The 20,642-nt window shown below is 39.6% G+C and overlaps 1 protein-coding gene across 1 annotated transcript in view; it reads right to left on the bottom strand.

Moving 5' to 3' along the window:
- Positions 1-20,642, bottom strand: part of igf1rb (insulin-like growth factor 1b receptor) — a 100,368-nt gene that overhangs the window by 23,118 nt on the left and 56,608 nt on the right. Inside the window, exons 3-10 of the mRNA XM_061669828.1 lie at positions 19,108-19,411; positions 15,758-15,894; positions 13,773-13,917; positions 9,471-9,679; positions 8,444-8,570; positions 8,102-8,337; positions 4,869-5,036; positions 1,503-1,710 (exon numbers count right to left, since the gene is read on the bottom strand). Coding sequence (XP_061525812.1) covers positions 1,503-1,710; positions 4,869-5,036; positions 8,102-8,337; positions 8,444-8,570; positions 9,471-9,679; positions 13,773-13,917; positions 15,758-15,894; positions 19,108-19,411 — 1,534 coding nt within the window. The remainder of the gene's footprint in view (positions 1-1,502; positions 1,711-4,868; positions 5,037-8,101; positions 8,338-8,443; positions 8,571-9,470; positions 9,680-13,772; positions 13,918-15,757; positions 15,895-19,107; positions 19,412-20,642) is intronic.

Below are 20,642 nucleotides of genomic sequence, written 5' to 3'. Positions count from 1 at the left end.
TCTATGGCTAAGTCGCGTTATTATGCAATTGTATCTGTATATGTAGACATTAGCTAGCCACGTCAGCTGACTGAATAAGAATATGGAGTCACAGGTAAGTGTTTTGTGTGTGTGTGCAGAAAGGTGCGCATAAGCAGAGGTTTGGAGGTGACTCCACACCATTTTCAAGAATTCTTCACAGATTAAGCTCTCCTACAGATTTTGTCCAATGACTACAGAATTTTAACCACATATACTACCAGATGTGCGAAGTTGAGCTGTAATAGCTCAGTTACGGACTCATAAGAATTCCATCAATTTATATATTTACATTAGGCGCACCACCCAAATTTCTCACAAGGGGGTGCCAGTTAATCCCTGCTCCCAGTTTTGTTTTTTCTTAATTTTGTCACATTTTGAGTATGTTTGCATGATTGAACATGTTTTTTGTATGTTCACTTGTAGTGTGTGTATGATCAAGAGGGGATGCGCCATTTCTGTTGGTATGTGGAAGAGGGTGACTGGGTTAAAACGTTTTGGAAAGGTTGAGCTACAGGGGGAAAAGGAAGTTGGTTGTTTTTAATTAAAGCATCACAGGTCTTTCTGTCAGATGCAATGTGGTTTGTTGTTCGGGTTGGATCTGTGTTGATCTCACACAACTCTCTGTGTGTGTGTGTATGTGTGTTTTCTCCAGTGAGTCACAGTTGTTTTCAGTGCTTTTCCGCTTCGGGGGGAGGAGGACAACTAGTGAGCATTTTTGTAAATAGAATCACCAAAACAGCAGCAGTCATTTTTGTGGTGAGTCAACTTTGACCAAGAAACTTAAGGCAGATTTTCCTGCAAAATCAAAAACAATGTTTTCCCATTGTAAAAAGCTATACAGTGAGTACGGAAAGTATTAAGACCCCCTTAAATTTTTCACCCTTTGTTATATTGCAGCCATTTGTTAAAATCATTTAAGTTAATTTTTTTCCTCATTGATGTACACACAGCACCCCATATTGACAGAAAAAAACGGAATTGTTGAAAGTTTTGTAATGACCGATGAAGTTTGATGTCAGTGTTGTGTCTTTAATGCGCGAGTTGCCAACCTTGCAGCTTGTCCTCCTCTTTTAGCAGAATTCATCAACAACATAATCCTTGAATCCAAATTTTATTATCTTTGGAGCTCCTTCCACCGTTGTTCATGCAGGTGGCTAATGCACACTGGTAAGTGCACAACAATGCAGAGTGTGTTGCTAGGTTGGCGCGAATGACCCCCCACCCTCAAAACGTTTCTTTTACAAAAAAAAACAAAAAAACAATTCTAATTTTTGTTTTCTAATTAGAAAAGGGTTCCATGAATGCGTGTTTGAAACTTGCGGGGTTCAGTACCTCCAACAAGGTCAAGAATCACTGCTTTATTATATGTTACAGCTCCCATGTATGTTATATCACATGCATGTTATGTTATTGTTCGACATATGCCAGAGATATTAATTTATTTGTTTAAATAAGGCATTTAAATGACAAAAAAAACTCACCTGGGTGTAAAGATGGAGTTGTGGAGAAAGTTCTCAAAGACTTTCCGGTAGGAGGCGTCCGCGGCCTCCGCCTCCAGGTCCTCCACCGATTTGGGGCAGGGGCAGCAGGGGCCCTTGTCGGAGCCATCGGGGTCCGACTTTGTAGGCTTGGTGTCATCCTCCTGGTCCCCCACCCCGATCGCTGCCATCCTTACAGGGATCTTCAACTCTGTTGATGAGGGTTGTTGCCACTACATCAGAAGTGTCAAAAAGTCTTTCCCTCCATCCATTTTTTAGAATTCTAAGGCACATACTAAAAATTACAATAACTATATGGGCTGCAGCTCTATTTAAAAAAAAAATATATTAAAAAATGTAAAAATAAAAAATAAAAAAATTGCAGCTGGTGTGGTGGGGAAGTATGAAACGTATTGATGTCAAAAAAAAAGTGGGGGTTGCGACACACACACATCGCCCATGGGTGCAATGCCCCTGACAACTAAGACTACTACCACTAATAACACCGGTAATTGGTTACATATACAAGTACCGCCTTTCTAGGTTCGATTTTGGTGATTAACCAAATTGTACAAAATCCAAAGCAATATTACCCCATTAATCTTTTGCGGACAACCTAAAATATGAACAAAAATACATTTAGAGATAAGTAGCTTTACAAACAAAAAGTGTGAAATAAATATTTTTTCGTGTATAGTGCGCATCAACACCCCCCCCAAAAAAACATTTTCAAAAGTCAATACTGCACATTATAGGTATAGGAAAAAATGGAAAAGACGTTCACATTCTATAAATGTATGGCTCCATCTAGAGGTTATGAAAAAGCTATACACTTTCATTCCAATGTGCCACCGCCACCTAGAGGTTGTGAAAAAATTGTAGCCAACGCTTTCATTCCAATCTGACAAGGGTACATGTGACTGAATTTGTGAATTTATTTAGTTATTTATTTATTTATTTTTAAATATGACTGATGACTAAACAACAGCCATCATTAATTTCTTTATGGTTATGATTTATTGAATAATAATGCTTGACAGTTTAATTTGAATCTCATTAAAATAAAATTAAATGCGTTTTGCCTGGTTCCTCATGTTTTCTTTAAAGAATTGTACAACTTCTGCCTCGGTAATCAAATATATGAGCACAACTATGTGTTTTCTCCTTTAATAAATAAAAGTAGGGCTATGTATTTCAAAGTAAGAGCAAGTAAATAACAATAAAGTATTATGTGTTCAAATAAAGTGCTTAACTTCAGAATAATTCTTTGAAAAAACCTAACAAAATACAGATAATACTTCATGTTTTGATCATATAGGTAGAAAGCAAAATCATGCATTGTAGAAATACATTATACATAGGTTGAAGGGTCAACTTTGGGGGTGCGTATTATACATGGGTGCGCATTATACACGAGAAATTACGGTAATGACCAATGAATTGGTTAAATTAACATTTAACATCACTTACCTTTTTTAAGACTTGATGGTGTATACATATACTGTAGTCATACAGCGAGGAGGAGACAGAGGGGAGGCATTTTCTAAGTTCTTTCTTGAATTCTATCATGGTTCTCACCTTCTTTCTCAAATGGCTGGCAATAATAGCACTGTGTAAAAAGGGTTCAACAGACAGCAAGGCATATTCCACAATGCAAGCTTTTATTAACAACTTAAGGTAATAAGCTTCCCGGTCTACTCAGCAGCACTGGCAAGTTGGGGCAACATTGGCATGACATCCTGTCAGGCGTTGAAAGTAAAAGCTCGCCAGAATAATAACAGTTTTACTACACTTTATTTGGCCATTTGGTGGCTTCTTTAGCAGTCACACTCTCACTCTCACAAACTATTTTGTGCTTGTTTATTGAGTGCAACTGTTAAAGGGGAACTAAATCAAAATTTCTCACTTTTTTGTTTGTTTTGCAAGAATACATTGTATGTGCCAGCACTCGTCAAAACACATTCTTTAGCGGATTATATTAGCGACTGAACACTATTCTGGGATGGTGTTGTGTTGATGTATATGATGTCAATATAATGTGGGATACCAGCTTGAACAATGCTGAACGATGAGAACAGTTGTTGCATGGCAGCCGAGTCACGCGTCTGTCATTCAGCTGGCTCGATAAGCGGATCTGACCGATGTGTAGCTTGTCGTAGCTGAATATTTACAAACTATGTCTGGTTTTGTAAGTTGATAAATCCGGCACGAATGAATGATACACGTCACATTTTTGCAAATTCGCACACTTGTGAGAGCGTAAAGACATAAATGGTGACCCCATTTTTTTAGAATGAATACTTTGTAGATTTAAGTAAATAGAATCAGACAAAGAAGATATGCACATTTAAAGTACAATAAAGCTTTGTCATATCGAGTTTACTTCCCTGTTAAATAAGCAACCATGTGGCCCAAGAAAATGAGATGAAACTTGTTATACTGCATGCTTTTATTTTGAAGGCCTAACTTTTGATAGGATGTGTTACGCAGATGTTGCTTTGGTGGTGAAGAGCTTATTGCTTTGAGTTGTTAATAAACGTTTGCATTGTGGAATACAGCTAGCGGTTGGTTGAATCCTTTGTACACAACTTACAAAATGCTTTGGATAAATACACATCGATTCTGAGAAATAAAGCCCAAGTCACGTTTTTTTAAAGGTCCCATGCCCTCATTTTTTAAATTTCATTTTCTTAGATTTGCAAGATAATTTGGGTTGGAAATTGCAAGGATACCCTTTTATCAAGCTAATCTAGTTGGGCTTTTATGCTTGGCAGTTGAGAGTTGCTCTGATTGGATTGCTGATCATCTCTATTTAAACATAGAAAACAACGTTGCTCTGACTGGTCCTTGCCGATACCTCGGCGACCTTCTTTGGGTGGACAATCATTCATAACGTCGTGTGACGCCCTGAACAGCCATCCTGTATAGACTGTACATATACACTATATTGTACTTAATCACTTTTATTAAACTATAAAGCTAGAGAGAGATCGAGTAGCAATCTAGGAAGGAGCAAATTGCTATAGAGGATGTGAGTGAGAATAAAAAGAGGGGGAAATACAAGCCGCAGCTGACGTTCATCACTCGCGCGCATTTTGTTAACAATGACTGCAAGTTTCACCATTTCATCCACAGTTACATTATAAATTATAAACATAGTTAAGTATTGTTGTAAAACACAACACTAACTAAAACCGAGACAACATTTAGATTAAGAAAATAGTTTTTCTAAAACAAATGGGTGAAAAACCACATCATACAAAACTCAGGGCATATGAAAACCACGGTTCCACTGAAAAACTACTTGAGGGACTAGGGTTTAGCATTTTTAATAAATTAAAGTTAAAAGGTGTGAGCATGTGTGTATACCTTTGGAGCAGTAGTTGTGCTGATACAGTTCTCGGTCTTCAGCCTGCTGCTGCCAGCGCACCAGGTAGTACGTTTGATTGCCGTTTGGGGACACTGGGGGAAGCCAGCGCACCACCAGCTGGGTGGAGGAGTTGGAGTAGGCACGCACATCCTGAGGCATGGAGGGCGCTGCAGAGACCAAACGGGTAACACTGGTTCTTTCTAGTACTCTAATGTATTTAGACAGCCATTTCATACTGATTTACAGCTCAAAGATGCAACCCCTTCCAAAAGTACTGGAACGGCAAGGTCAATTCCTTTGATTTTGTTGTGTACCGAAGACATTTGGGTTTCAGATCAAAAGCTGAATGCGACAAAAGTTCAGAATTCCAGCTTTCATTTCATGGTATTTACATAAAGATGTGATAACATAACAACATATTGGAACATAAATTATTAAAGTGAATAACATTTAATATTTGGTGGCATAATCCTTACTTGCTATAACTACATCAAGCCTGCGACCCATTGACTTCAGACTGTTGCATTCTTCATTTAAAATGCTTTTCCAGGCCTTTACTGCAGTCTCTTTCAGTTTCTCCATTCAGTTTCCTCTTCAGGAGGAAAAATGCATGCTCTAATTGGTTAAGGTCCGGTTATTGACTTGGCCAGTCTAATACCTTCCACTTTTTTTCTCCCTGATGAAGTCCTTTGTTGTGTTGGCAGTGTGTTTTGGGACATTGTCTTATTGCATGATGAAGCTTCTCCCAATTAGTTTGGATGCATTTTTCTGTAAACTGCCAGAGAAAATGGTTTTGTAGACTTCAGAAGTCATTCTGTTGCTACCATCATGAGTTACATCATCAATAAAGACAAGCGAGCCCGTTCCAGAAGCACCCATGCAAGCCCAAGCATGACATTACCTCCACCATGCTTCACAGATGGGCTTGTGTGTTTTGGATCATAAGCAGATCCTTTCTTTCTCCATACTTTGGCCTTTCCATCACTTTGGTAGAGGTTAATCTTGGTCTCAACAGTCCAGAAAACTTTGTTCCAAAACGTTTGTGGCTATCTCTGTACTTCTTTGCAAAATCCAATCTGGCCTTGCGATTCTTTTTGCTGATGAGTTGGTTGCATCTTGTGGTATGGCCTCTATATTTCTTCTCTCGAAGTCTTCTTCAAACAGTGGATTGTGATACCTTCATCCCTGTCCTGTGGAGGTTGGCCAACTATTTTGTCTGGCAATTTCCAGAAAAATTCATACAAACTAATCGGGAGAAGCCTCATCATACAACAACACAATGACGTCACTCGGGGAAAACAACTCTTGGTTTTATTCCCACTTTGGATAAGTGGGTGTGAGAGAGTGTGTGTGTGTGTGTGTGTGTGTGTGTGTGTGTGTGAGTGAGTGAGTGAGTCAGTGAGAGAGAGAGAGAGAGAGAGAGGGGGGGGGGGGGCTATCCCGCTAACTGTAAAGATTGCCTGCTTAATTTGTCTCGTTTTCCTTTCATTTATTATAACAAAAACAGACTCGTGCGAATGTTTTAATAACTTTGTTATGAAGCTAGTAAAGCTAACAAAGACAACTTTCGCTCTCTCTATTTATCTAAACCCTGTTTATAGCATAGAAATAAGAAGATATGTGCAAAGTTTAAAAACACAGACTCCTTTAAAGATGATTGTATAGGAGAACAAGCTATCATTAAAATAACGTGCAATAATAGCAGTAGTAATGAATTAGCCATGTTCTGTTCGGGACTATTAATTTAAATAGGTAAATTGGTTTGTTTTACTAATAAATAATTAGCAAAATAGTGTGAATAATCATAAATACTGGTAATTCTTTTATATAGTGGTGGTACACTTACACAGTCGTTTTTAAATGTATGCCAATCATGGTTGTGGTAATGCTAAAAATGAAGTCGTTTTCCCAGGAGAAGAGGGTAAGGAGCCTTCAGTATAAAACTGGCCCATCTGAGTCAAACAAATGATCAAATAAAAGTAAACCCTTTGTTTTAATTTAATTAATCTGTTTTGTCTGCCGCGGCACGGTGGACGACTGGTTAGAACATCTGCCTCACAGTTCTGAGTTCTGGTGTTCAATACAAGGTCCCCCGTGTGGAGTTTGCATGTTCTCCCCGTGCCTGCGTGGGTTTTCTCCAGGCACTCCGGTCTCCTCCCACATCCCAAAAACATGCATGGTAGGTTAATTGACAACTCTAAATTGCCCATAGGTGTGAATGTGAGTGCGAATGGTTGTTTGTTTGCATGTGCCCTGCTATTGGCTGGCAACCAGTTCAGGGTGTACCCTGCCTCCTGTCCGATGATCGCAGGGATAGGCTCCAGTGCGCCCGCGACCCGAGTGAGGAGAAGCGGCTCAGAAAATGGATGGATGGATGGATGGATGGATGTTTTGTCTGCCAGTGCTTGTTGTGAACTTCTTGCTCACAGTAAAATATTTAAATATCGTATCTTGAGCCACTGTCAATGTTTACTTCATATGAAACTATTGTATGCCACAGTCATGCTATACCTCCTCAAAATAGGGTGCAACCAAATCATGTCCTGGTCCGACCAACTGATAAAACCAACTTTATCAGTTGGTCGCACCAGTGCTACTTGTGCAAAAGTTAGTGTAGAGCCCTTTTGAACTAAGGGGAGGTGCTTTATTTCAAGCCATAGACCCATTGTAGACAAAAGTAGCACTTTGGCGACATCTTGAGGCATCAAAATGCAGTTAAAACTTTTGGGGACAGTTGTCCATTACCCACGGATTTTGGGGGAGCACTGTACCTACATTTTAAAGGGCTCATAAGTGGTCAGACAGCATTGTATGTCCATCAGGTTAATTTATACACATTTATAAGTGAATGAGGCCCAATATCTCAATTTTCAGGGGATCAAAATTATTCATCTATGCATCTAATTTATGCAGAATACATCAATTTTACACGCAGAAAATTATGTGTGCAACATTTCTTTGCCGGATGCCTCCATTTTCAGAGGCTTATAAGTATTTGGACACCCTTTTTATGCCAGTTAATTTCAATTTCAGGTGCTCTCCAGTTAATTTCAATTTCAGGTGCTCTAAAGTATTTGCAGAGCCATTTTAATTCAAAATTACAATTTTTGGGTGCTCAAAAGTATTTAGTCCAGCCATTTAATGCCAGGTACCTCAATTTTCTGATGCAGAGTACCACTACAATATTTTCAGAAGCAATTATGACCTGGTTGCCACTACTGCTTTGGTTTACCTGAGGGACTGGTTCGGATGTACACCACCTTGCTTTTGGCACTGGGAACCTGCTTGTCGTCTACCATGAGCGTGATGGCCTTGACAAAGACAGCGTACTGCGTCCAAGGCTTCAGGCCAGACAGCAGAACGCCAGGATCTGTGTCCTTATCCTGGTGAAGCTCCACATCCACCATGTTCCAGCTGTTGGAGCCACAGCCGTCCTGCCCCTCGAACTCGGTGATGTTCTGGTACGGCCTACAGGAAGGGAGACGAATTCTTCAATAATGTGTGCACTGCACTGATTGATATGTATGAAGAACAGCTAAGATCAGAAGGGAGGAGATGGCAAATAGAAACATACGCCTCTTTGTAGTAAACGATAAAGCTGATGAGGTCTCTGTAGTCTCGGGGGCGGTAGCGCTGCCAGGTCAGCTTGATCCTGGTGCTGCTAGTGGTGTTGGACTTGAACTGCAGGATGGTGCTTTCGCCTGAGGGGGTAAAAGACGGTTCTTGCCTCAAAAAGGGTTCTTGCATTTACCTTAAACATTATGAGGTTCTCAAGGTTCTTGATGATGTGGTTTTTCCACTGCACAGACACGTCTGCAGCTCAGTTTAGCTGTACTCTGCTTCCATTTCAAAAGAGTACAGCGGGAAACTGCATGAAACACACCACTTTGAATCCATCTGTTGTTGAGGATTATCCGGATGTTAAAAATAATAAAGCAAGTAAAAAAATTACAAAAAATACACCTTAAAAAAATACAAATCTACCGGTATGCAAGATAGAAACAGCTAAAAATGCACTTATATTAGACAAATAAATCTAGAAACTTTAGGAAAAAAACATAACAAAAATATGAAGATATTTGCAAAAAATATAAAAGGAAATATTTGCAGAAAAATATATAAATATTACAATACAGACATTTTAGATGAAAAAATGTTAGAAGAAAATAGCAAAATATAAACAAAAAAATAGACCTTTTTAAAAAGTTTGGTGAAAGGTCTAAAATAAAATTACAAAAAAAATACATTTGGAAAAATATACTAATATTGAATGAAAATACAATGAAAAAACATTACTGTCACCTGGGCCTCCTTGCACCATGTTTCTTTGCATTGTAACATGTGTCTGACGTACCTGTTTTCTACTACTCGCACAAACACTAAATACAGACGTAACGATACCTAAAATTTGAAATGGTAAAACTGTCAGAATTCTATCCTGGTTTATCGCTCACTAAGCAAGGACTAGAAATTGTGGTATTACCAGTTTGTGACATTGGTAAAATAACGTAAGCTGAGCACCGTGCAGTGGAAAATGTGCCATACTAAACTACAACAATCCTCATGAAAAGAGGAAATATTTTGACAGCTTTGGACCGTACAGCTGGCTCGGTCGCCGTTGTTGCGAAAGTCACTTTCGTCGAAGCGCCCTGGAATGCCCGTCTGCTCCCACATCTTCTGGATCTCCGACACGCAGAGCTTGGGGTTGGCCCGGAAGAACAGCTTCCCGCTTCTGATGGTGAGGTTGTGTTGCTTCCAGTCCCACAGGTACTGCAGCTGCTGGTTGTCGAACGCTGAGAAGGCGTACATGCTTAAGGGGGAAACGAGGAAGGAGTCATCATCATTCAATTGCATTTTATCTCCATTTTCAAGTATTGAGGTCAGCCATGAATGCAGGATATCTCCAGCTCCAAAGTAATTAGACAACCATTTCATTTCAGGTACCTCAATTTTCAGGTGCCCAAGAGTATTTGGGCAGTCATTTTATACTGAGTAATTTCTTGTGTATAATGTCCCCCCCCCCCCCCCCAACAAAATTGTCAAAAGTCAATAGTGCGCATTATATATAGGTATAGGGGAAAACGAAAAAGAATCCTTCACATTTTATAAAATGTATGCCGCCATCTAGAGGTTATAAAAAAAGCTGTATACTTTCATTCCAATATGCCACCGTCACCTAGAGGTTATGAAAAGGGTGTACACTTTCATTCTAGTATGCCACCACCACCTAGAGGTTATGAAAAAGGTGTAGCCTACACTTTCATTTCAATATGACAGGGGTACATATGCCTGCATATTTGTACAGTTGTGCTCACAAGTTTACGTACCCAGGCAGAATTTGTGAAATGTTTTTTTTTTTTTTTTTTTTTTTTTTTTTTTTTTTAAATACGACGGATGGCTAAATAACAACTATCATTAATTTCATCATGGTTATGTTTTGTTTAATGATAATGCTTTTCTGAAATGCTTGACAGTTTAATTTGAATCCCATTGAAATAAAATGTGTTTCGCCTAGCCCTTCATGTTTTCTTTAAAGAATTTTACCCATCTTACAAATTCTGCCTGGGTAATGAAATATATGAGCACAACTGTGTGTTTTCTCATTTACTAAATAAAAGTAGGGCTGTGAATTACAAAATAAGTGCAAGTAAATAGAAAGTATTACGTGTTCAAATGAAGTGCTTAACTTAACTGCAACAAATACAACACGGGCTGATCTGATGAGCAAAAATGTTACTTAAACGTAAGAGTAGCAATAGAGGATGTCCGCTCCAGAGGTGGGTAGAGTAGCCAAATATTGGAATCATGTAAGAGTCGTGTTACTTGACAATAATGTGACAGTAAAAAGTAGTCCTCCAAACAATTACTTGAGTAAGAGTAAAAAGTACACAGTGAAAGAATTACTCAAGTACTGAGTAAAGAGCGCAAACAATAAAAAAACAACAACAACAAAAAAACATTTGCAATTTACTGCACAGTGTTTTCTCAAGTTATAAGTGAGCTGAAATATCCACGTTAGGGCAGAGACTGTCAGACAAATACTACAATATATGAAAGCTGTTGTTTTTGTTCGTCTAAATGTAAGTAGCGCGCCGTTGTCTTGACGGTAATGACGACCTTCCCAAAATAGTGGCCATTTAGGCACGATGATCAGCCGGGCTGGCTTATTTCCTGTTCATACCTATCCCCGGGAAGCCCAATAGAAGACGTTGTGTGAGGCATGTGACTTTTTTGTGTCGTTTGGTGAACTAGACTTAAACGTCACGACCGCTTAAATTAGGTTGGTGCAAACAGCGCCCAACGCGGAATTCGAAATCATAGTCTTGCGCACGAAATAGTTGATAAATAAGCAATAATTGATAAATAAAAGTAGCGAGCGACATTTCGATCATTGTAACGTTCATTTTCCTTAAAGAGTGCCAGGTTGTGTTTTGGGGCTTTCAGGACAAAACCCGTCTGAACAAACTATACACGAGCCTTCACACCTAGGGGGATAAGGGCAATTTTTGGCAACCAAAGCAGTGCAGCTTCCATTGATGTTTAGATGCACAAAGTAGCGTTCAGGTACACTCTGTAAATGGGAATGAATATGTTGTTTATTCGGAAAAATAATATCAGAACGCTTTAGTTAAAACACTGTAAGATCACACTGTCATAATATAGAATTGATTTTGTTTTATAATATAAGAATAGATAAGATAAAATATTTTGTTAATGTCGTCAGCCAGAGCTTCTCGGAATGCAAAGTTATCAATGTCCTTTCACCATCATTCCTACTCATACTATGTTGCATGTTTTGGTTTGCATATAAAGGGCAAAAGTCCTGTTTTTTGTTTTAATTCCTCATTTTAACAAGACCATTCAAGCACAGAAAGCTGCAGCTGGCTATTAGTGTAGACTGATTGGGTGGGAACAATGGGGACATGAAATGACAGTACTTTGAGGGTAATAACGTGTCAGCAACATTCAGTATTGAAAAAACGAAAAGAACTTTGAACTAGTTCATTTTTGGAACAGTGAACTTAGTTATGAATTTTGAATTATGAACTATGAAGTGAACTAGTGAACGGTGAACTGAAGTTTTGAACTAATGAACTTTCCTAACACTGTTGGTATATGGTATGTCCCGGTCAGTAATATAGTCCAATTATGCTATAGTAATATTTGTACAGTTAGTGCAAAGTGGGAAGTACAATTTTATTGACATTGATATAATATCCATCCATCCATTTTCTGTACCGCTTATGTTCACTAGGGTCACAGGCGCGCTGGAGCCTATCCCAGCTAACTGCGGGCATTGATATAATAAAATATGATAAATTATATCGCACCCAATATTTACAGTGTATGAAACATGCAATCTTTCAATGTAACATTTAAACTTTTATGAGTATGTCCATTTTTACGGCCTCAAAAGGATTTTCACAGTAACCAGGGTGGGGTGGGTACCTCAATTTTCAGGTGCTCAAAAGTATTTGGACCCCCGCACAAAAAAAAAAAAAAAAAAAAAGTATTTTCTCTATTGCTACTTCTAGCCAGGATTGAGTTAGTGAGCATATGTAATGAGCGGCACATGCTTGATCAGATCCTTCAATCCTTTAAATCTGGCTCTTGATTAGTATACGGAGGCCATCGGCCAAATGCACATGGACATAATGCGGATATTCGCACGTGTCTGAGGGAAGGAAGTGTTGTGCTGTTTCTGCAAAGATGCCTTCCACACTTTGACAGCAACACCTTCTGAGAATGTGTTTTTGCTACAAAGTCATGTGGCAGCTTTACAGCATTCTTGCTCATTACTAGACACATTCCGATCCGTTTTGTCACCATTAATCATGGCGAGCCAAAGGGAAAATAAGATCTGGAGAGAAGGCCAGGGGGGTGGGCTGGGGCTATGTGGCTTTTTATGATACGCCGGGTACCACCCAGACATATAGGAATGACTGCAATGTGGAGCCTTGGGACAGCAAGATTCATGTGAACTCAAGGAGAAACAAGAAGATGAGGCTAGGAGGATGTTTTCCTGGACCGTTCTTGATTAGATTTCACCACCATGGTTACTTTATTGCAGCCAACCTGTTTGAAACCGAGAGCTACTTCTTTGGCACTGATTATTGCGAAGAGCTACCAATTTGATACACACTTCCGGAAAAACTAATTTGCTCAAATTATTAGGGAGTAAATAATCTCCCAACCATCATTGTGCCTCCTAATCTGTCTCCAAGAATGCTATGGTTTGTTCATGCACTGCAATACTGTCCTTTGAACTATACAAGTTTGTTATTTTTTTTAGAATAGCAACAACAACAAACAAAATAGACGCACCTCACTGGTGAGGTATTTTTAAATCAGGCTCGCGGGTTACACCTTGGTGACCCCTGCTTTATGGAGAAAACGTTAAACTGTTTGGGTCTAATTAAGGATAGAAAGCCAGCATATAACACAGTGAAACACAATTCATTTATATTTATTTGTTCTAAGCACCCCCCCCCCCCCCCCCAGGAAAAGAATGGAAATAATGTGTTCCATCATAACTCCTATAGAAAGAGTTCTAAGACCATTTTTAAGTAACATTTCCAACAAGTCATTCAAGTGTAAAACCATTGTTAATTGAAAAGAAAAAAGAAAAAGCAAAACTGATGAAGATTCTTCACCTTCTTTTTACATTTTGAACTGTCTTACAAGTCTAATAAATAAAAATAAATTTGTACTTGTCTTACAAGTGTAATCATTTTTCATTCATGTTAATTAATTTTAACATTCTTAACTGTCATACAAGCATACAAATATGATGTAATGACATTAGCAACAGTAGAACACTCGGTCTTAGCTTATTTGTAGATATTACAAAGTTTGTATGTATGTATGTTTGTGTACATATAGGTATATTTGTGTGTTCTTACTCGTCCAGGAGTTCCTCGCCATCGATGTATCGCAGGCTGCGTAGGAAGGCCAGTGAGCTGAGTGTGTGAGAGTGTCTTATGCGCACGTAGCCAGTCACCCTCTGGATCAAACCCGTGAAACTCTCCAGCTCAGCCACCATGTTGTCTGTTGAGACACCATATCCCCCCCAAAAAAGTCACATTTAACATTTATCATTGGAGTTTCTTCTTCTATGTATTTATGGTTTTAGGTCCAGGAAATTACACGGTCCTCAGACTTTCCGAAGTCTTGGCCTCGACTCCATGTGACATCAGTGTGGATTGCAAAAAGTGTTTTGCTCTCACTTGGCCTCCCTGTCTGGCGTTTGCATGTTCCCCCCGTGCCCGTGTGGGTATTCTCCGGCTTCGTCGCACATTCCACAAAACATGCATGTTAAGGTTAATTGACGACTCAAAAATGTCCATAGGTGTGAATGTGTGCGTCTATATGTGCCCTGCGATTGATGGGTGACCAATCAGGGTGTACTCCACCTCTCGCCCGAAAGTCAGCTGGGATAGGCTTCAGCTCTCTGTCTCATACTACTGTGCTAGCGTACGTTAGTGACAGACAACAACATAAATACAGAAACATAGGAAAAACACAAATATCAGAAAATAAAAAAAAAAAAAGACCGAAACAAGGACATAAAATGAAACTGAATATTAAATTAACAACAAAACAATTTTATATTTGATGAAAACTACACCAATATCGGGGTTAAAAAAAAAAAAAAATATATATATATATATATATATATATATATATATATATATATACATATAGACGTGTGTGGAGGAAAATTTTAAAATACTAACATATACAAAAAAATGGAAGAAATACACAAGTAACAAAAACATTTGAAAAACTAAATAGGAAAATTTTCAAAAATATGTGAAGAAAACAAAAATATTTGATGAAAAAATACAAAAACATTAGGAAAAAACAAAAATATGACGGTAAAATAACAAAATATCCCCATCACTGTGACCGCCTTCTGCCAGGTTACATTAGACCATTACATAATGTATGTGTTTTGATTTATTTTTCACCATTGCCGTATGTTCCCACTTGCATACAAATTTGTGTTACATCGCCATCATATGAACAGAGCATCGTAAACCGAGGACCCCCTTGTATGTCAACACTTCATATCTACAGCAGGTTTCTCAAATGTTTTATTTATTTATTTATTTTTTAAATAAAACGTGTATTTTATTTGAGAATATAGTCCTATTTTTTAGAGAATAAAGGTGTCTTTGCAAAACTAAAAGATGCAACTTTAAATTAGTTTTTGTAATTTACTGGTTAAAATCCGACTTTGTTCCCACGTTAAACATTGATTCTAATATCATATTACAAATAACTTGGAAAAATGACTTATCATAATATTACAATATTTCATTCTGACATAATACCCATTTGTTCTTGTAATACTTTTTCTTGAAAAAAAAAAATAATAATATTCTCATAACATTACGTTCCCTCTGCCCCTCAAAAAAAACAAAAAAAACAAAAAAAAAAAGGAACTTGTCGCAACTTTGTCACTTTTTTTCCTAAAAAATGTGAACATTTTTAATTCCTACGGCATATTCCTACGACAATTCCTTCGGCATATAGTACACGTTAGCTACCAGCATGGTAAATTGCCGTTAGGGTAGTAAGGGGCTCCTTGAAAAAAATTCTCCCCGATAAGTGGTCCTGGGGCAAAACAATTTGAGAAACTGTTATATACAATCTTAAACAGGTCTTATCACATGGCGTTTTCTATGATCTGGCTGATTCCCACCTCTGTGCTGCATTCATAGTTTTTGGAAGTCTCACAGTGTCACATTCTCTCTTTTACGAGCGGCACTTGCCCACATGGGCTAGCCACCCTTCTATGCTGTCTATCGTGTCTGTTCATGCCACGTGCTTTAACTGCATGTCATTTAGCGGTAAGAAGCCGACATCGGCGCGGTGTACTCACGGCCTCTGCGGATGTTGATTTGCAAATTGCCTTTGATAACCGTACAGCCTTTCAGGGACTGTGCAGCGTCCATGGAGTCAATGACCTTCTCCTCACACACTTTATCGCACAGGCCATCACAAGCGGTGCAGGACATGCTGGAGACAAGACAGATGGACAGACACAGGGCTAAAATGAATTGTCTCACTATAAAATCAGTGATTTGTTTGACTCAATAGCAGTTAAAGTCTGAATGGAGTGAAGTTCCCTAGCAAGCAATGGTAAATGCAAACCCCACTTAAGTTATGTAAAACAAAAACAGAACACAATTTGCAAATTCTTTTCAACCTATTTTCAATTAACTACACAACAAAGACATTTATATATTTATGCTTAAACTGATGAATGTTGGTTTTTTTTGCAAATATTCTCTCATTTTGAATTGGATGCCTGTAACATGCTCCCATAAAACTGGGACAGGGGCAACAAAAGGCTGGGAAAGTTGAGGAATGCTCAAAAAACACCTGTTTGGAACATTCCACAAGTGAACCGGTTAATTGAGAGAGAGATGAGTGTCATGACAACTTTGTGAGCAACTGTGTGCACAAATAGTCCAACAGTTTCTTGATGTACAATTGCAAGGAATTTAGGGATTTCATTATCTACAGTCCATAATATCATTAAAAGATCAGAGAACCTGGAGAATTCTCTGCAGGTAAGCGGCAAGGCCAAAAACAAATGCCTGAGACCACCGATCCCTCAAGCGGCACAGCATTAAAAATGGACATCATTGTGTAAAGGACATTGCCAAGTGGGCTCAGGAACACTTCAGAAAACCATTGTCAGTTAACACAGTTAGTCTACAAATCCAAGTTAAAACTCTACCATGCAACGCCAAAGTCATATATAACCAGCAATATATCAACAACACCCAGAAACATTGCTGGCTTCTCTGGGCATAAGATCATCTGGATGGACTGACAAAAAGTGGAAAAGCAGGGCTCTACACTAATCTTTGCACTAGTAGCCCTGGTGCAAGCAACTTTCCGTTTGTCGCACCAGCACATGATTTGGTAGCACTATTTTTTGAGGAGCATGACCATGGCATACCATAGTTTCAATTGACAGTGACTCAAGATATGATATTTGCAAAATATGTTACTGTGAACAAGACGTTTGTCCGAAACAGGCAGTAGCAGACGAAACAGGTCAATTAAATAAATAAATAAAAAAACACACAAAAACAAAGGATTTACTTTTATTTGATCATTTGTTCGAATCAGAAGAGCCAGTTCTTATAGTGAGAGCTGCTAACCCTCTTCCCCAAGGAAAACAACTTCATTCTGAGCATTACCACAACCATGTGATTGACATGCAATCATATAAGTGTACCACCACCATATAAAAGTATCAACCAGATAGATAGATAGATATACAGATAGATAGATGGATAGGGAGGCAGGCAATCTTTGCGGTTGGCAGTCAGGATGTCACTCAAGGAAACAACTTTTTGTTTTATTACTGAGACAAATGCAGCAGCATTAATAATGTTGCATGTAAAAAAGAAAAGCTGTAGGTGATTTGCGGCAGGAGGAGTTTACCGGCTTACCGGACTTTCCAAGGTAGGTGCGGGCTAGCGAGCTTACTCACCAGCAGTACAGATGGGTTAACGGCTCACACTTGTCATTTAAAATAAATAAGTAGCCGGCCATTGTCAATATACTGACATACGTGGTGGCCATTGGCAGGACAGAATGGCACACTGGTCCATCTGTGACGCGCATATGTTGGGGGCATTTATGCAACGGTGCTGTGATAATAGAATGTCCTATCTGGAAGAAGCAGTCAACTATGTTGTAGCAGGGAGCCAATCATATTGCAGCAGGGCGCTTTTAACTCCAGTGGAATTCATAATGATTGAGATGGTGTCACAGCACTCTCGCTCTCTCTGTCTCGCTCCCCCCCCCCTCCTCCTGCGCAGGAGGAGAAGATTGCAGTGGAAAAAAAGGAGACTTTCAACCACCAAAACATGCACTTGCGCAAATGCGACAAGATCAATTTCTAATTGCACAAGTTGGGAAAAAGGTCGCAATTGTGACCAATTTGGTCGCTGTCTCAAGCCCTGAAAAGTGTCCTGTGGTCTGACAAGTCCACATTTCAAATTGTTTTTGGAAATAATGGACATCATGTCCTCTTGACCAAAGAGGAAAAGGACCTTCCGGATTGTCATCAGCGCAACGTTCAAAAGCCACAATCTGTGATGGTATGGGGGTGTGTTATTGCCTATGGCATGGGTAACTTACACATCTCTGAAGCCACCATTAAAGCTGAAAGGTACATAGAGGTTTTAGAGCAACATGTGCTGCCATCCTAGGATGTCCCTGCTTCTTTCCGCCAGACAATTTCAAGCCAAATTCTGTATGTGTTACAAAAGTGTGGCTTCGTAATCAAAGAGTATGAGTACTAGACTGGCCTGCCAGCAGTAAAGACCTGTCTCCCATTGAAAATGCGTAGCGCATTATGAAGCACAAAATACAAGTACTGATACCCTGGACTGTTCAGCAACTGAAGTTGTACAACCCCAATTCCAATGAAGTTGGGACGTTGTGTTAAGCATAAATAACAGAATACAATGATTTGCAAATCATCCATCCATCCATCCATTTTCTGAGCCGCTTCTCCTCACTAGAGTCATGGGCATGCTGGAGCCTATACCTGCTATCATCGGGCAGGAGGCGGGGTACACCCTGAACTGGTCGCCAGCCAATCGCATACAAACAAACAATCATTCGCACTCACAGTCACACCTACGGGCAATTTAGAGATGTCAATTAACCTACCATGCATATTTTTGGGATGTGGGAGGAAACCGGAGTGCCTGGAGAAAACCCACGCAGGCACGGGGAGAACATGCAAACTCCACACAGGTGGAGCCGGGATTTGAACCCCGGTCCCCAGAACTGTGAGGCAGACGCCCTAACCAGTCACGCACCATGCCATTTATGTGTGCCCTGCGATTGGCTGGCAACCAGTTCAGGATGTACCCGCCTCCTGCCCGATGATGGCTGGGGCGTGAGGATAAGCAGCTCAGAAAATGGATGGATGGATGGATGGATGGATGCCATCCGCCAGGTAAGTATGGGTGGGAAAATTTTGTGCACATCAGACACATTTAATCTTGAAAGTGGACCGATGTGCCAGGTCATCCGTAGATGAGTTAAAATAAAAAGATAAAATGTATACTATAATACAATAATAATTCATGCTTATTTTTCAAAAGTATCATTTCTAAAAAATATTAGAATACTTTTCCTCTTAAATGTTAGTGCTTGGTGGGCTAGGCTGAGCTAAATGCAGCGTGGTAGGCTCACCTGTTGGGGGCGGTGCGCGTGTACCCGAAGGGGCACTCGGACATACACTCGCCCTTGTGGATGACGAAGCTGTCAAAGTCGGGCAGGTGGACTCTGGAGCACAACTCAATGCTGACACAGCGCCAACCCTCGAATTTATAGGTGCCGGGGGGACAGTCGGCCACGCAGCGGCCCTGGTGGTAGTAGTGCATGCAGGCGGCGCAGGAGGTGTCGCTGCCTGCCATGCTACAGCTGCCCAGGCACTGTGCGTGGCAGCAGTCGCCGCTCACCGTGCACGCTTGTCGTCCACACTTGTCCGGGCACTCTGATGGTGAAACACAGAAAAGAAAAACAATTAAATGGGACATATGTAAATATGACTTTTTAAATTGCTAATATCCAAATAAGTGGGTTTATAGAGTACCTTTGAAATTACACTACCAAGTAAATCTTTTGTAAACTGCCTATTTAATGTAATGTGCTCGTAAGCGAGTCCTACTGGTTGTCAATGCTACGTGCCATAGCGTTATAATCAGGGGTCCACACAAAGTCCTGCTCACCATTATTGGCACCCCTTCATTTTTTGCATAACCTGTATAATATCATCAGAAATAAATTGAAAATGTACCAAACTTATATCATCAGGATCTTTTAATTGGACGTCCAAAGTAATTTAACAAAGAAAATAGTTTTTTTTCCCCCAACTTAGATATTGTAATTTCAAAGACAAGAACAGAAAACAGCATGTAGCACATATTGGCACCCCTCCTTAATATTTGGTTGCACACCCTTTGGCAGCGATGACAGCCTCCAAATGTTTCTTGTATCCATCTTTAAGCCTTTTGCACTTCTCAGGTGGCATTTTGTCTTCCTTTGCAATTTGTTCGAGCTCTTGAATATTTGTAGGGTTCCTTTCTACAATGACAGATTTCAGCTCCCCCCCAAATGTTTTCAATTGGATTGAGATCAGGACTCATTGCTGGCCAATTAGATTTTTTAATCTTGTCGGTGAAAAAACACGTCGGTGTGGGACTATTTTGCGGCGTCTCAGACAAACAACACGTAAGTTATTTGCAGTCTGTGCACAACTGAAGTACGTCGTGGGGAACGTGATCTAAATGCTTCAACACAACTAATTTGATCGGGCATCTGAAGAATGTACACAAGGAGGAGCATGCCGCGTTCAAGCAACGCAACGTGGGGGGGGAAAAAAACAAAGGGAAAGTCAAACAGACGCAAACTCTGGACAACACCCGTCCATACAGCCGAGAAAGTGAGAAAGTTAGAGTAAGCATGTCATTAACAGTATTTGTTGAAGTAATTTTATTACAGTAAGTTAGCACTCATTATTTCTGTCATGTTAGTGTTGATTTGACCTAAACTTATGTCAGTGGCCAATCCTTGAATGCCACCTAGAGGTCAACTTTTGTCTAAAATGCTAGAGAATAATTTTGAAAGTACAGTACTCAGTATAGAGTACACAAGTATATACAATAAATGAACAAGCCATGTAAATAGACACATTGCTCCATCTTGTGATCGGAGATCTTTTTTTT

Source organism: Phycodurus eques, chromosome 2 (assembly GCF_024500275.1).
Source record: "Phycodurus eques isolate BA_2022a chromosome 2, UOR_Pequ_1.1, whole genome shotgun sequence".
Classification (NCBI taxonomy): domain Eukaryota; kingdom Metazoa; phylum Chordata; class Actinopteri; order Syngnathiformes; family Syngnathidae; genus Phycodurus; species Phycodurus eques.
This window is presented reverse-complemented; position numbering and strand designations above follow the sequence as displayed.